Source organism: Salmo salar, chromosome 07, assembly GCF_965601325.2.
Source record: "Salmo salar chromosome 07, fSalSal1, whole genome shotgun sequence".
NCBI classification, from domain to species: domain Eukaryota; kingdom Metazoa; phylum Chordata; class Actinopteri; order Salmoniformes; family Salmonidae; genus Salmo; species Salmo salar.
The window spans coordinates 40242086-40259085 of NC_138297.1; the positions used below are offsets into that span (position 1 = coordinate 40242086).

General features: G+C 43.5%; 1 protein-coding gene across 2 annotated transcripts in view; it reads right to left on the reverse strand.

The window, feature by feature from the left end:
• Positions 1-727: 727 nt before the first annotated feature.
• Positions 728-17000, reverse strand: part of LOC106609114 (copine-8) — a 129970-nt gene continuing 113697 nt past the window's right edge. For both annotated transcript variants that reach the window (XM_014207548.3, XM_014207545.3), the window contains 7 exons: positions 11951-11997; positions 10526-10707; positions 9588-9715; positions 7841-7943; positions 7019-7076; positions 6741-6814; positions 728-4878 (listed from right to left, as the gene is read on the reverse strand). In XM_014207548.3, coding sequence (XP_014063023.1) covers positions 4642-4878; positions 6741-6814; positions 7019-7076; positions 7841-7943; positions 9588-9715; positions 10526-10707; positions 11951-11997 — 829 coding nt within the window. In that variant the 3' untranslated portion in view covers positions 728-4641. The remainder of the gene's footprint in view (positions 4879-6740; positions 6815-7018; positions 7077-7840; positions 7944-9587; positions 9716-10525; positions 10708-11950; positions 11998-17000) is intronic.

A 17000-nucleotide genomic window follows, 5' to 3' on the forward strand; every position in this document is an offset into this window, starting at 1 on the left:
ACATACCACAGCTTATCATCAAAAGTTAATTAACATGCTGGAATCTGTTGAGTCCTCTAATTAACGAGAAGATACTCCATGCTGACGTTTTACTGTTCAACTACTCAAAAACAATATTACAGATACATGCTGTGTGTGACAATAACATACTCTCTGTTAGCTCTAATTGGCTAAAGCGCTATGCGTGTGTGTGTGTGTGTGTGTGTGTGTGTGTGTGTGTGTGTGTGTGTGTGTGTGTGTGTGTGTGTGTGTGTGTGTGTGTGTGTGTGTGTGTGTGTGTGTGTGTGTGTGTTTTAGAGAAATATGCTTTTTGTGCATATGGAACATTTCAGGGATCTTTTATTTCAGCTCATGAAACATTGGACCAACACTTAACATGTTATGTTTATATTTTTATTCACGATACTTGCCACCCACAGGTTTTCTTAGTTATTTATTTATTTTATCTTTGTGTCCAAACTCTCTGTGATCCTTTGTCCCTGTTCAGGACCTCAGCCTCCCGAATCCTCTGCCAAGAGTAATAATTACTTGCCAGTCGGCCAACAAACTATATTCTCCTTCTGCAATTAGAACGTCACACCAACACACAAAACAGTCATTGGAAGACAGACTGTTGGAAGCCAGGAGGAGAAGAGAAGGCTGGAGTGATCTATTCAGAACTCACCTCTCCTTTTCTGTAAAAATTTTAGAAAGTAATGCATGCAAAGAAAAGAACTTCAGCAGAAAGTTAGTGTTTAGTAAGAATGTTTATTTAAAAATCAGTAGTTTAATACAGAAATAGTCATCTATAATATGGATTACCAGACAATCAGAACTTCAGTCAGGCTTTCATCTGATTTACCACTGATTCCAAAAATACAATATATTTTTTTCCCCATAAATGAAGTTATGCAAAGGAAATATACACTAGAAAAGCAAATATTGTACACTGACACAAAATAGAGAACAAGTCAATATCTGAAGGCATCGCACAAATTCCAAGAAATCAGTGAACGTTTTTAAGGCAATTTTGTACAGTTATTTTCATAGATTTTCTTTTTCCAAAACACTCAATTATAACAAAAAGAACTGGTGCATCTCATGTAAAACTGTACATGCAAACATAGTGCACGTTATAAGTAGATATGATGAGCATACAATATATTATTTGTATATCTTTAGTAAACAAAGACTACGTGTGTGAACTCACATGGTCTGTAAAAACTCTGGCGGCAAGTACGCACACATGTGGGCACACACACACACACACACACACACACACACACACACACACACACACACACACACACACACACACACACACACACACACACACACACACACACACACACACACACACACACACACACACACACACACACACACACACACACACACAGAGAGAGAGAGAGGGCTTGGCAAGCAGATGGCAAGAGTTGTGGCACTAGCAAAGCAGTGAAAGAAAAGAATGATCCTTTCCATAGTACTGAGAAACTGAGAAAGCACTAAGAAATGACACAATGTCAGTAGTCCACGAGGGTGACCATGGTCTCAGCGGTATGTGTGTGAGCGTGTGTGATCGTGTGCGAGTGCCTGTGTATATGTACACGCACACGTGTGTGTCCACACTGTGTCAGTAGTCTGTGGGTGGTTAATGGGAGCCTATAACGATCTCTAGACTGTGACCCAAAGTCCTAATGATACCTCCTGCTCTGCTCTGCTACAAGCCCAGTGGGAGACTGCAGTACAGACTCAGACAAGCTGGGTTTCAAATAACACACTAGCTGTTCCCCACATAATGCATTTCTTTTGACAAGAGCCATGTGGTGCACTATATGGACTTCGCTAGGGTTTCATATGATACACAGACTCAAGACTAGCTACAGGTGCAGAGAGCAAATTACGGAAGGCTTTCAAATGTGTGAGAAAAACAAGATGAAAGAAGACATGAGTGAAAGTTGTGAGAGAAAAGAAAAATACAGTTTGTGTCTACTGTATGTCTTTTTTTTTAAACAAGGCAGAGTTTCTTATCAAATATATGTTGTGTAAAATGTATGGGTTAAAATGACAGACTGCCATGTTGAATATACTGAGTGAGGTTATTCTCTTTCTGGGCTAGCCAACATCTCTCTGTATAGGTTTGGCACTGTGTTGACTCAGGCATGTAGCACTAATGCCCCGTACTCTTCTGACTACATCAGAGGGTTGACCTGTTTGTCTACTTCTGTCCAGGGTCGTTCCACCTCAAAAAAACACAAGAAAGAGGATATATATTGGCATTTTCACACTTCGTGTTCAAATCAATTATGTTATCAAAGATGATTTGGATATGAAGCATGAAAATGCTAATATAGGTACCATTGACTTGCATTGGATTTGTGCGACAAATGCTAAAAAGTTGGAATTAAAAACAGTGGCCAGGTAAACAAAACCAAAGAATGGGATGCTGTTGTACTTTGCCCATAGACTGCTTACAGTGTATGGAAACCAATATGTAATTTTGAAATCTGGGTGAACTATTCCTTTAATATTGACATAGTATGATGAAATGACATGGAACGACCCTCCAATGACATAACCCACTGGGCTATATCCCCCTCTCTCACCCCTCTCTCATCCTCCTCTCCTCCTGCCATGCCAAATATTATTGGCTTGGAGTCGATCCTATTTAAGCATTAAAACACAGTCTATTGTACTCTGTGAGGCTGCGTCCACTGAGCTGCAGTGAGACAGGAGGAGGAATTACACAGAGAGAGAAACAGAGGAGTTGCTATGTGGTTGAATTGTGGCAAAGGGCATCGGTCTATCAGTAATGATATGGCATCAGACAGACAGGTAACAGACCGACAGTGGCACACAGATGAAAATGGCAACAACTGTTGCAATGTCTGTTCATTTGATAAGGGATATTGATATGTAACCAATCAAGTTATCAATTACACACCACCTCCATACAAGCACTAGCTAATAGTTATATTATGATAATAATTATTAGTATTATTAATAATTAAAAGGCAGTTGATATAAACTCTAAGCCCATTAAGACAGCAGATTGAAGAGGATACCCTGGCTGTAAGTAGTAAGAGTGGGTTGACTGTGTATAATGGTTACGGGTCAGGAGTTTTTCCTCTCTGAGGAAAAAGTCCTAGCCCTCAGTTGGTATTGTCAATTGGTATTATGGGATGAGAATTACAATATTTAGGAAGAACAAGTTGTCATGACAACCACCAGACACCATCGTCTAGGGCCAACACACTCAGGGCTTAACACCATAACAATTAAATAATATTACATATTTATTGGCACAACTCAAAACAATAAAATGACCTTAACAAGGCAACTTAAAACAATCTACTTAAGAATATCAGCTTCCAAGGCAAACAAGCGGTTAAGAGCATTGGGTCAGTAACCGAAAGGTTGCTGGTTCGAATCTCCGAGCCGACTCGGTGAAAAATCTGTCGACGTGCCCTTGAGCAAGGCACTTAACCCTAATTGCTCCTGTAAGTCGCTCTGGATAAGAGCGTCTGCTTAATGACTAAAATGTAAATATAATAATAACACAAAAGAACAAGAACCAAACAGAAGGAAAGCATTTGTGTTACTGTTTTTGACCACTGGGCTTCTGCTGTTGTCTCAAACTGGATCTGAGAGCAGGTGTTGTTATTTAAATGGATTGGAAGGGAATATGCTGTTGGTTGAGTCACTGTTGTTCTCGACACAGTGAGAAAACCCGTGGGCACTCGCAGCGTGGCTGGCATGGGCACCCTATCGCCAAGGCAGTTTAGAAAGGAGCAGAATGCGCTTCAACAACAGAGTTAAAAGTTAAAAACATGGAACCCCAAAGCCTGAGAGCAGTGACAGGCAAGGAAGTGCAGGACCACAATGCATGCTCTGACGATACACTCATGCAAACGGACACATAGTATAGTACAGTACAATACAGTGACTACTTGGACCTGCACTGTATTGGACCTGCACGCTGCGAGATAAAGAGAGAGAATATCGATTGATATTCCAAAGTTTCATACTGAAAGAAGTATGAATACTATATAAAAGTGTCCAATGATAAAAATCATTAACATGTACTGTAAACATTGAGTGAGAGTTGGAAGAATAGAGAGACAGAGTAGAGAGAGATAGAAAGAGACCAGAGATAGAGGGAGAGAGAAGGAAATATATTTCCAGTACAACAGTCAAGTGATTCCACATCCAGAGACTATAGAACCTTTTCGCCACTCTGCTCCTGAAAAGGCCAGTCCCCAGGATATTCCTTCCTATCCTCCTTTCATTCTTCCTTCCATCATTCATCCTTTCCTTGACTCTGTCATTCCATGCCAGGTGAGCTGGGAAGACCAGACTCTGTCTATCTTGTGTCCCAGAGAGTGTCTCCATTTGCCGATATACAGAAAGTCCAGACAGAGGAACGCTTGACAATGAAAGTAAACATGCCCTTATTGACTCCATCTGCCCGTTCCAAAGAAGAACCCTTTAGAACCGCTCAGTAAAAACATTCTGCCAGAGTCAGTCTCCATTAGTGCAATGAGAGAGAGCGAGAAAGCCAAGAAGGCCTCTCCTATCACTGAGTGAGTGATGAAGAGAGGAGAGAGACAAAGACATTTTTGAAGAGGTGTTGTTTGGGACCAGGGGGCATCTCCGCACCCTTCAGATCTGCGTCTGCAGGGGGTGTCCTGGGGGGGTATTTAATGGGTGTCCATCGGGGCTCTGGACAGGGTACCCTGGGGGTGTGTAGGGAGGGGGAGCGGGCAAGGGCTTGATGCCTCTGGTCCTCATGTAGGAGAGGAACTGGTCAGGGATCTCAGCCAGGACATCCTTGGCTAGACGGGCCATACTCAGGATGTGGTTCCCTGTCCGGTCGACGTAGTCTCTGAACGGGACAAACTGGATGACAAGAGAAAGACATTAACAGGGCTGAAATTAGTTACAGTACAGTCAATATACAGGTTTGTTTAGCTACTATACGCTGAATCCTAACTGGAAAACAGACTGAGAGAAGAAATGGAGCTGGAGAAATATACTCTAATATATACTAACTATTTACTAAAATAAAAGTATAGGCAATATATAGTAGGTGTTAGGCCATTATGTGTGAATTCTGTAAAATACTTCCAAAGACCTTTGAAAAACCTATGTTGAGACTTTTTGGACCCACAGTACAAGTAAAGCATTAATTTATTCATAAGAGTTGGCAAGTTCAGAGCGAGGTGAAATAGGCCTAGCTAATCAGCTATCAAAGCCTTTCGTTTCGCTCGTCTCTTGTTGCTATGTACAGTGCATTGCTAGCGAACGCTCAGTCTCTTTCATATCTGAACTAATGAGGCTGGGGGCAGAGACAGTTTTATCACAGAAGTGTCTTTCATAGGGGTCCTGCCTGTCTGTGTGTGTAGAGGCAGCTAACTATCTAGACTGACAGATTGTGAGGGCGTGAGTGGGATAGAAAGAGCAGAACAGAGCTGAACGGGCCTCTTTAATATGTGTGTGTGTGTGTGTGTGTGTGTGTGTGTGTGTGTGTGTAGACCTCCTAGCCAGGTCCACAGCAGAGCAGCCTTGATGTTCTCTCTGTGTTAACAAGGCTCACTAATGAGCAGGGGGAGCGTAATGATCTAGCCCTCTATCATATCATCCACACAGAGGGAGGGAGGTGAGGGAAGAGGGAAAGAGGAGGATGAGAAGGAGGAGGAGGAAAGAGGGAAGTAAAGAGGGAGGAAGAGAGAACAGAGCAGGGGAAGCCCTGATAGGAAACGGTGCCTAATAGGCTATTATCATATAATGGTGGCTAACCATTTGGAATAGCATGGAGGCTAGCCATTTGTCACAATAGCATAGCATGGAGGCTAGCCACATCAGGACTCATGTAGCATGGAGGCTAGCCACATCAGGGTTAATGTAGCATGGAGGCTAGCCACATCAGGGCTAATGTAGCATGGAGGCAAGCCACATCAGGGCTGGGGTAATGTCCTGTGGGCATATTCTGTGTGTAGACAGGACTGAATATGATGCGTCACAGGTTATTTGGATGTATCAGGATTTGGGCGAAGGCTGTGCTTAAACTTCCTCGCCTCGAGTGCTTTGTGCATGTGCCCACATGGATAGGAAGGGGGGGGGGCTTTGGCTGAGAATTTCCTTTTGCGAGGGTGGGGACTTCAATTTTGCCGAAACTCGCAATTTCTAACAAGTATGATCACAGAAGTTAATCAAGCAGCTGACCAAATTATGCAAGATTTTACTTCTGGGTTAACAGAGATTAGGGCTGAGGCCTCTGCGGGGTTTCTGTCCATCTGGCCTGATGAGGGAGAGCAGAGCAGGTGGGAAGGATCTGAACTCAGACCAGATGTCTGTCTGTCTGTCTAACGACACAGATGTTAACTCTAATGTATGAACACTACTATCTGTGTAAATGTCTTTTTTCCATTTTATGTATGATTCTGTTGATTCCCCCGTTCGGATTTCCTTCCCAATATGTTTTCTAGTACTTCTAGTTTCTAGACTCTACTACTATTGATCATCAATATGTGCATATAAACAGTATGTTGTAGCCTCTGTCCATAGCCCTGACTGTTCTGTGCTGTGCTATGCAATCAATCAAATGTATTTTTATAAAGCCCTTTGTACAATAGCATCCAGATGGATGCAGACAGTTTATTTGTTTGTGAGGCATATTCTAATGCTTCCAAAACCCTACCTATTTGACTCCATGCATCTTGCAGCCTAGCAGTGGAACAAACAGAAGGAACACGGCGTACCTGAACAATGTCCCTCTCCGCATATCTTCCTCTCGACGAGATCCTCACTTCATCCCCGTCCAACTCGACCATCGCTGAGGAGAAACATGATACTGTAGTCATCATCTGCTCAGTGGAGTGTGTGTGTGTGTGTGTGTGTGTGTGTGTGTGTGTGTGTGTGTGTGTGTGTGTGTGTGTGTGTGTGTGTGTGTGTGTGTGTGTGTGTGCATGCGTGTGTGCATATGTGCATATGCATGTACGTGCATTTGCGCATCTGTGTGTGTTTGTGTGTTTCTTACCATCAAATTCTGCTGGTCCCACTCCTACGATGATAATCGACATGGGAAGACACGATGCCTGGATAGGACACGAGGAAACAAGTTGAGTCCCATATTCTCCCCATTATGTCTGTGACATAACGTTGAGTCTGTCACACAGGATAAATATTCATAGGATTCTGTCAGACAGTCTGAGAAATGAGTTTTATGAGTGACGTTGACTGAGCACCTATACAGCCTACAGCCTATAGAATAAAGTTGATTCACCCCAAGCTGTGTGTGTGTCTGTGTGTGTGTGTGTGTGTGTGTGTGTGTGTGTGTGTGTGTGTGTGTGTGTGTGTGTGTGTGTGTGTGTGTGTGTGTGTGTGTGTAAATATTCATGGCGTGTGTCTGTGAGATGTAGCATCTTCCTGAGGGCTGCGTGGGACAGGAACACCTCTTGGAAGTTGGGGATGAGAAAATAAATAAATAAATAAAAGTCCCTCAACTCCCCCAACACTTTAACGTGTGTGTGTGTGTTCATGTGTGTGTGTACTTGTGTCTTTCTGTGTGTGTGTGTGCCATAACCCTGCCCCTGCTCTCTCCATCTTTGATGGAGATGAGTTAGTTTGACTGAGGTGTTACCCCAGAGCTGAGGAATGATAGATGACTTTTTCAGAATGTCTTGTTTACTTGTTTATCTAGGAACTGCCATCTAGTGACTAAGGTCGGGATTCAATCAGATCGTGGATTTGAAAAATTGTCCATTTAAAGGTCATTCCGATTGAGCCGACATATGCAGGGTTTACCGTGAATGTGGTCTTCGCCAAAGTGGGAACATTGCTTAGCAGTTGTTGTTCTTACGTTGACGATGGACTCCTTGGTCTGGGCCATGTCTGAGATGACTCCATCTGTGATGATGAGAAGGACGAAGTACTGAGAGCCATCATTCACTGACGCAGCATACCTACAGACAGGAGAGATAAACACAGAGTACATAGGTGAGCCACACAAGTGTTTATATTATCCATAAAACCCTACATTATACAATTGTCTTTATTTTGACCAGATGTAACCTTTCATGAACTGGCTGGGTAGTGATATTATTTCTGGCACCTACTTTACACAACATGGGCCCTAGCCTCTGACTGCTTCCTGTGCTTCTCAAACGCGCGTAAGGTGTGCGGAGAGAGAACATCAGATGCTTGCAGCGTCAGATACAGAGATGAAGACAGAAAAGTCAACTGAACAGTTATTAAACTGCGAGGAGCGTGAGGCAAGGCAGAGAAGGAACGGAGCGGTTATTATTAAAACGTGGGGGCGAGTGGCACACGGCGAAACGAGGAGATGAGACAGAGTAGATGAGAGGAAAGGAGGCTGACATGACAGCGGTGCCTGGAAGTGAGGGGAGAGGTGAGGAGAAGGGAGGAGAGGGGTAAGGTAGTGTTCTAGGATGGCACTAATGATTGTGGATTCTGAAAGCCACACACAAATTTTGCACTGGGTTGTCACCCCTCAACTCAGTATTTCTAACTTGGCTTCCGACCAACAACAAACAGGCACACACACATGCATGTGGACACACACACACACACACACACACACACACACACACACACACACACACACACACACACACACACACACACACACACACACACACACACACACACACATCTGTTAATCTCAAGTCTTCTGACAGCACCTTTACTTCATTAAGGAATACTCATTAAGGCTTAAGGACTGTGTGTGTGTGCATGCGCGAGCATGTATGTGTGTGGGAAGGACTGTGAAGCCATTGTTCACTCACACAAACAACACGTTTACAGGTTAACTAAAGAACAGAACATGACAAAAGCAAAAAAACAACTTTTTTATTTAACAGCTTAAAGTTCTACAGTGGAATGTTGTCACACTGTTTATTTGTGAAATTATCTCTGTGAGCTGTGCATGCCCTGAGAAGCATAGTCGCACTTTTAAGAGTTGAAGAATCTCAGTTTTAAGTGTCCGTTAGTCTGACCGTGTGGCCAAAACACTGTCACCAACTTATTCTCAGTATAATACTCTGTGAGTTATGTACTGAAACATCTACTTGCACTTATAAAAGTTGATCCATCTCAGTTAACTCTCTGTTAGTCTGCAGACCTCCTCTGTTGTCCTTTCTGCTCTCAGGGAAACAACTCAATCACAACATACAGCCTGCGTCGCGAATGGCTCTCATTGGAACACAGAGGACAGTGGATCGATACACACGTTCAGGCCATCTTAGTTAGTATTGATCTACTCAGGACTCAGGAATCATGACATATGGCTCTATATAGACATATGGCTCTCTCATGCCTGGGAGGTTTAGGTGTGCATTGGTAGGAATGTGATCTGAAATTGAATGAAGGAAGACCTATAGATGTCGCCCTCTGTTTTTATCACCCTGCTATGTGTATTCAGTCAGTTCAGGGAGTGAATCTAAAAACTCCAAAATAGAAAACTGTGGGTAATATAATTTTCAAATCATAAATTGAATTTCAATTTGGTTCACAAATTCACTGAAATGAATCGAAAAGTGACCTTAAAGCTGTTTCAAGTCCAGCTTTGTTCCTCATAGCCCCCTTACCTGGCCACATGGTTGATGACAGGAGAGAAGTTGGTTGGGCCGTAGAGGCAGACAGACTTCAGGCTCTGGTAATATGCCTCCATCACTCCATCTATACCTGCACAGTATGGGTTTTGGGGATTGCCATTCTGGAAGACACAAAAAGAGAAGGAGGGTAGTTAAACATCTTTCATCAATCCCATTCAAGCAGGAGAATAACATTAAAAAAGAGAATAATCTAAAAAGAAAAATGTAAGCTCTTTCTAATTAAATTCTGAAGCAGGGGAATGAAGTAGGAGAACTAGGAAAGAAGAGAGGGAGAGGAGGATAAATACAACTTTAGGCCCAGTCAGAGATATGGGAAATACCTGCTGAGCATGCTGGAGGCATGTTCCTGTCTGAGTGGTATCCTACTGTTTACAGTACTCTGTAGAGCTGAAGAGGGAAGGAGAGAGAGGTGGAGGGAGGGCTTGGGAGGGAGGGCTGTCTGTGATCAATGGTTTTTCCTTACAGAGAGGACAGTTACTGTTCTCCTTGGCAGTCATATAACTCAGTGGTAGTATTTTGTTTAGGACTTGGCATCCTAAGCCTCTACAATACAGCCACTAAGGAGACATTGAAACTTTGAGCGTTTGAGCCTGCCTGGAGTGCCAGATAGGTGGAGTTCGCTTAGGGTTTTGTCGCTCTTTCACTTGTCTAATTGCTTACCCTTCGATGGGTGCATCTGCAGCTTTTGACCAGATGTAAACAAAACAAGCCTGTAACCACGGTAAACGCATGAAGTATATGTGGTCCATGCAGGGAGCAAACCCACAATTTAACCAACTGAGCCAGGACTGAACAACTCTGGTGTTGGCGTACCCATCCACAGGTTTTCTTCCAACCTCTCTGAAGCCAAGAGCAGGGATTATCTTATCAGGGTTTAGGGGGTTAGAAGTCAGGGGTTAGAGGTCACTTACCAGGGCGAACTCATGTGAGACCCGTCCGTCGGGGGGCAGCTTGGCTCCGAAGCCCAAAGCAGGGAACATCTTATCACTGTCGTAGTCCTGGATGATCTCCCCTACAGCCTTCAGGGCCATGGCATAGGCATTCATCTGGTAAGGACTCATGTAGTGGAGGGAGGTGGGCTGGGCTGGGTTGCCTGGGAAACAGGTACAGTAATGGTAAATAATGGGACAGTAATAACAAGGTACAATAATGGAACAACAGAGCCAGATATAGAAAGGAACGGCTGTGTCTCAAATTTAACTCCATTCCCCATTTTAGTGCACTGCTAGCCCATGCTGTTGATGGTAGAAAGTGGTGCATTATATGTGGAATAGGGTGTTATCGGAGTTTTGCCCATACAGAAAGGTAGTTGTGAGGTCAACCAAAACGGTGATACTTTTAGACAGCATAATACACTATTTCACTAGAGACCGTGTTAGATCTCTTTCCCTGTCTTTCCCTCTATATAAGACTCTGGGTAGTGGGTACAGTATGAGTGACATGCATAATTACATGACCAATATGAGCAGGAGAATCATTTCACTTTATAGCACACTGGCTGTAGTGGTTACGAGTATAGTGACATATGAACTTTAGATCTTTTAGCGGCCCTATTGGACACACATCCACAACATCAGCTCCTGCACATCATATATCGGACCTCATTGTAACGCCCTGGCCATAGAGAGGGGTTTTTTGTTCTTTATTTTGGTTAGGCCAGGGTGTTACATTGGGTGGGCGTTCTATGTTCCTTTCTCTATGTTTTTGTATTTCTTTGTTTTGGGCCGTGTGTGGCTCCCAATCAGTCACAGCTGAAGCTCGTTGTTGCTGATTGGGAGTCACACATAAGGAGCATGTTTTTCCTTTGGGTTTTGTGGGTAATTGTTTCTGTTAGTGTTTTGCACCTGACAGGACTGTTTGGCTGTCGGGTTTTCTTGTTTTGTTTGTATAGTGTTCTTTCTTTATTAAATATTCAATGATGAACACTAACTCCGCTGCACCTTGGTCTACTCTCTCTCACGACAGCCGTTACACTCGTCAAATAAAAACAAAGAAGCAATAACCCCACGCTTATGAGATATCAGTGGGTCTACCTTTGAATTGAACCATCTGTCGTTATCTAAGAGATATGGTAGTCCCAGTCAACCTCACTATAACGTCTAAGAGATAGGTCATTTCCTTCCAGCCTTGCTATAACAGGTACACATTAAAATATACAAGAGAGGCACATTCATTCCTGTTATCACCACTAAGCTATCATCTCTTTTACAGCATTAGGTTTTAGCCTGCCCTGCAATAATGGAGTAGGGCTATTACAGATCATCCCATATGCATACATTTAAACAGCCCTGGTCGAGCATTAGGAGAAGTGTTGAGTGTGTGTGTGTGTTGCTCACCGTTTGAAGCGGTGAAATCAATTGCCACTGTGAAATTAATCTGGGTCCTGGAAGGCAAAAGCAAGAGGAGAGTAATTATTAATTTACCACACGCTAGCATAGACACACACACACACCATAAACCATTGGCTTAATGAACTTTAGTAAACACAATAATGTTCTGATTATCATAGCTCAAGCAAGCAGGCAAGTTGAAACCAGTCCTTGCCCTTGGTGCCTGAAGAAACAAAATCAAATTTAAATAGAGAGGTAACTTTCTAATCCCAAGAAGTCAAGACAAACAACAGGTTCAACAGATGAGTGCACACAGTGCTGATGTGTGCTGTGCGTGCCGTGCGCTGTAGCTCACACATCCTCTTGCCCTCTCCACCACCTCCTGTATTTGAATAGATCAGGTACTGTAAGGAACCATTAGACTTGTCACCCTGTGACGCAATGTGGAGTGCACTGCACAGCCCGCAGACACATGTTAGTGCAGCAGACCTGAAGAAGCCTGTTAACTCATTGTGAGGGAGGGGGAGAACCAGACCAGGGGCTCTGTGCTCTCCTCTCCCCAGCTCCGAGCCACTCTGCCTGCGTTGGCTGTGGTTTAGGTCAGGCTAGGAGCCATGAGGCGGGTATGGATGGATAGGGCCCTGGTCGGGATTTACGCTACTCTCTAGTCCACACAGACTCACACAGCCTGGGTCTACTGCTGGGAGAGGAAGGGGTGGGTGGGGAGTGATGCCTGAAGTACGGCGCTGTCGCCTCATGTTAGGGCAGATAGAGTCTAGGGGTGGAGGGGAGGAGAGAGGGAGGATGAGAGGAAGGAGGAATAAGGAAGGAGCAGAGGGAGTAGAGGGATGCTTGCATCATTCCCCCTGAGATAAATCACAAATGTAGTGTTAAATCACTAATTTACGCTTCGTTTTGCATGCATGCTAAGAATGTGTTTGAGCCCATTTCTTATTATATATCTTTTTTCAACCCAATTTTGTGATATCCAATTGGTAGTTACAGTCTTGTCCCATCGTTGCAACTCTCGTACGGACTCGGGAGAGGCGAATGTTGAGAGCCATGCGTCCTCTGAAACACGACCCCGCCAAGCCGCACTGCTTCTTGACACATTGCTCGCTTAACCCGGAAGCCATTGAGCGTATTTATTAAAGAATATTTGTGTAGGGGTAAAAAGTTACATCTGCTAGTGTAAGTCAATGTGCACATTATACTGGGCTATCCTGCATCAAACATATAATGTTTTAACTTCACTGAATTGTGCCTACTTGCCTACCTGGTTAAATAAAGGTGAAATAAATAAAATTGTAATGTAACTCATGTTACATGAATTCAAGTATTTTTCCCTCAGTATAATTCAGTGCCAAGATGTACCACTCAATATTTAAGAGCATTGGTACGCTGCAGAAGTCAGTGGAGAGGAGACAGTTTAATATTCAGAGAAAGGAACAGGGGGACAAGTCTTCAAGGAGAAGAGGAGGTGAGACAGTGGTGTATTGGAGTCATATCTGGTCCAGCTCTCTGTGCCAAGAGGGAGACAGACAGACTGGCCCGCCAGCCTGAATTATGGATCTCTCCTCAAACACGCACGCACGCACGCACGCACGCACGCACGCACGCACGCACGCACGCACGCACACACACACACACACACACACACACACACACACACACACACACACACACACACACACACACACACACACACACACACACACACACACACACACACACACACACACCACACACACACACACACACACACACACACACACACACACACACACACACACACACACACACACACACAGAGAGAGAGAGAGTTTCCACCTCGTTCGGAGTGTGAGGACAGCCAGAAACAGTGGAAGGAGATGGATAAAGAGAGAAAAATAAAAATGAGGAGTAGAGAAATGTATCCTAGTCTGAAATGAAATATTACTCAGTCATTTCCATATAACTCAGAGACTGTAAATCAGTGGAGATACAACTCAGAGATACAATCTAATTATTCCCATTACAATGCAGAGGGCTCTCGCTAAAAGGTCAGCTGAAGCTTCTGCACCAATCACAGATGAGTGTGCACAGTGAGGTAAGAGTGAAACATCACCCCATTGGCTCCAGGTGTTGCCCCTGGCGATGCATGTTCCAGGAAAACTAGCCAGCCGTTCTGACCTTAAAGAGGCAATCAGCAGTTGCTACATCAATTTTTCACTAATAAATTAATGATATGTACCCATTTGTTTCTTAAAGAATATAACTTATAAATAACTCATGAGCTTAGTTCAACTGTTGTACCCCCATCAGTACCCAAAATATAAGCTTGTTTGTAAACCAATGTTTGTAAACAAAGTAAATGCAAACAAACAATGTATATCCTCAAAACATGGTTAAAACAATAAAGCTGATATCATGGATGGTCAGGCCTTGCATCCATATATCTGTCTATGAATTTGAGACAGTTTACATTTCTCCAGCCCCATCCCTCAGCTTTTTACCGAAATAGGGGCAGGGATTGCGCTTTGTTATTGTTTCTACTGCTTATTGTCGCTTTAACCCAGCTCAAACCCGAAAAGCTCATCTTTCAACAGATACGGAGAGAGAGACTTTGACTTTTAATATGGTCAATTTTTAGCTAAGCTTGCCTTGAAACCTTATCTAAAAGCAACATTAAAGTAACGGATAGAAATTCAGCTCTTCTCAAGTAACGGTAAAGCAGGAAATCCCTAAGGAAGTGACCATGAGGACTTTGTAGCAAACCATTTCATGTCTGACTGTGTTATTAGCTGGATCATTATCAGAGAGAGGAGAGAAGAAGCAGAGAGAGGAGAGGAGAGTGGAAGAGAGGAGATGGGGAGTGGGAGGAGGTGGGGGCAGGAAAGGGGAAGAGAAGGGGGAGAGATTTTCTCATGCTAAACAAACATCTAACATACTATGACTAATATACTGTCCCTTCCAGCTTTGTCTATGGGTAGTGATTCATAATAAGTAAATAGCACTACTGCAAGAGTGTTATTGTATTAGTGGAATCCATCTGCCCCTGCCTGCGGACATGGGAAACCCTGTAGGAGTAATTCGTACTGGTCCTGTGGCTAATTAAAATCCTCATGTGACCCCACTTGATTGTTTTATGCATAAATTAGGACTCCATCTCCACAACCGTAAGTGACGAGGCAGTCTATAGAGAGACTACATGGGCTCACTTGAAAAAAACATGTCAATCTCAATGTCTTCCCAAGGTTAAATAAAGGTTCAAAAATAAAAAGAGTGGAGGAGTGTGAGCCATATTGAAGCTATCAGAGTGCAGGGGATGAGGCGCACACACACCCCGACTCATGTTTATGTCTCCTATATGATAGTATCACCCAGGGGCGATCAGTGCAGCACCTTTCTCTACAGCACTCCTTTTATTTGCTTCCGTTTGCCTCCGTGCAAAAAGAGAAAACAACCTCCTGTCTGTCACAAAGCCAGCTGATGACCAATTCACAGAAAAATAAAAACATCTGGGAACGAAAGAAACTTGTCTGGAGAGATGAGGAAAGATGAGCTAATGAAAATAACGGCAGTGTAAGTAGAGAAGATTAGGTGTGAGCAGAGAAGCATCCTCCTTTTGTTACTGGAGTGGAGAGAGAGAGAGAGAGAGAGAGAGAGAGAGAGAGAGAGAGAGAGAGAGAGAGAGAGAGAGAGAGAGAGAGAGAGAGAGCGAGGGAGGGAGGGAGGGAGGGAGAAAGAGACAGAGAGAGAGGTGGGCTGGGTTAATGAGAAAGGAGGGGAGATAAATGATGGGAAATGCCTATTGAACAGCTGGGACTCGGAGAGCGATCCATTCCTAGTGTTATCGTTAAAGCCCTGGGCACTCCAACTGGACAAGGCTCTGACAATGTATGACAAACCATGGTACTGTGCAGTGGTGATGATACTGTGGAAGTTTGGAGAAGAAGGAAAGAAGGACAGAAGGAGGAGAAGAAGAAGACTGATTGTTTACATGCTGCCTACATAACGTAACACCAGCAACCATTAAGGGAACATTGACGCACGCTTAATACAACTTGAAAGCCGCACAAGCAGAACAGAAGGTTGGATTCATTCTGTTTCAAATGGACCGTGTTCATCCCTTTGTATACAATAACTGATGTTGATACATCAACACTGAATGAGGGTCCCAATCCCACACACACATGCACACACATAACAGCTGTGTGCTGCTGGAAAAGAGATAGGAGATTTACAACACACTACCCATCCATTCTCTATGCTAATTCCAATGCTAATAGTTGTGGTGCATTCCCATTCACTTCCAAGGGCTTCCGAGCTAATGAAAATTAGCAGATTGGAGTGAGTCACTAACAATGGCTGCTCTCACTCAGAACCTGTCAGGATGAGGGCCTCAATATGCTCTTGGCTAATGAGGTGAATCTACATACAGGTGTCAATCAAAATCAAAATGTTGTGGAGAGGAGAGACAAGAAAGAACAGAAGAGAAGAAAATAAAAAGGGATTATATACTGAACAAAAATATAAATGCTACAATTTCAAAGATTTTACTTAGTTACAGTTCATTTAAGGAAATCAGTCAATTGAAATAAATTCATTAGGACCTAATCTATAGATTTCACATGACTGGGAATCCAGATATGCATCTGTTGGTGACAAATGCCTTAAAAAAAAGGTGAGGGCGTGGATCACAAAAACAGTCAGTATCTGGTGTGACCACCATTTGCCTAATGCAGCGCGACACATCTCCTTTGCATAGAGTTGATCAGGCTGTTGATTGTGGCCAGTTGAATGTTGTCCCACTCCTCTTCAATTTCTGTGCAAAGTTGCTGGATATTGGCGGGAACTGGAACACGCTGTCATTCACGTCGATCCAGAGCATCCCAAACATGCTCACATATCTGGTGAGTTTTCATTTCAGCTTCCAGAAATGTGAATTTTACCCCCTTTTTTCTATCTTGTCTCATCACTGCAACTAACTAAAGGGCTCGGGAGAGGTGAAGGTGAAATCAAACGTTCTCTGAAACATAACCCACCTAAGCGCACTCCTTAACAACCGCCAGCT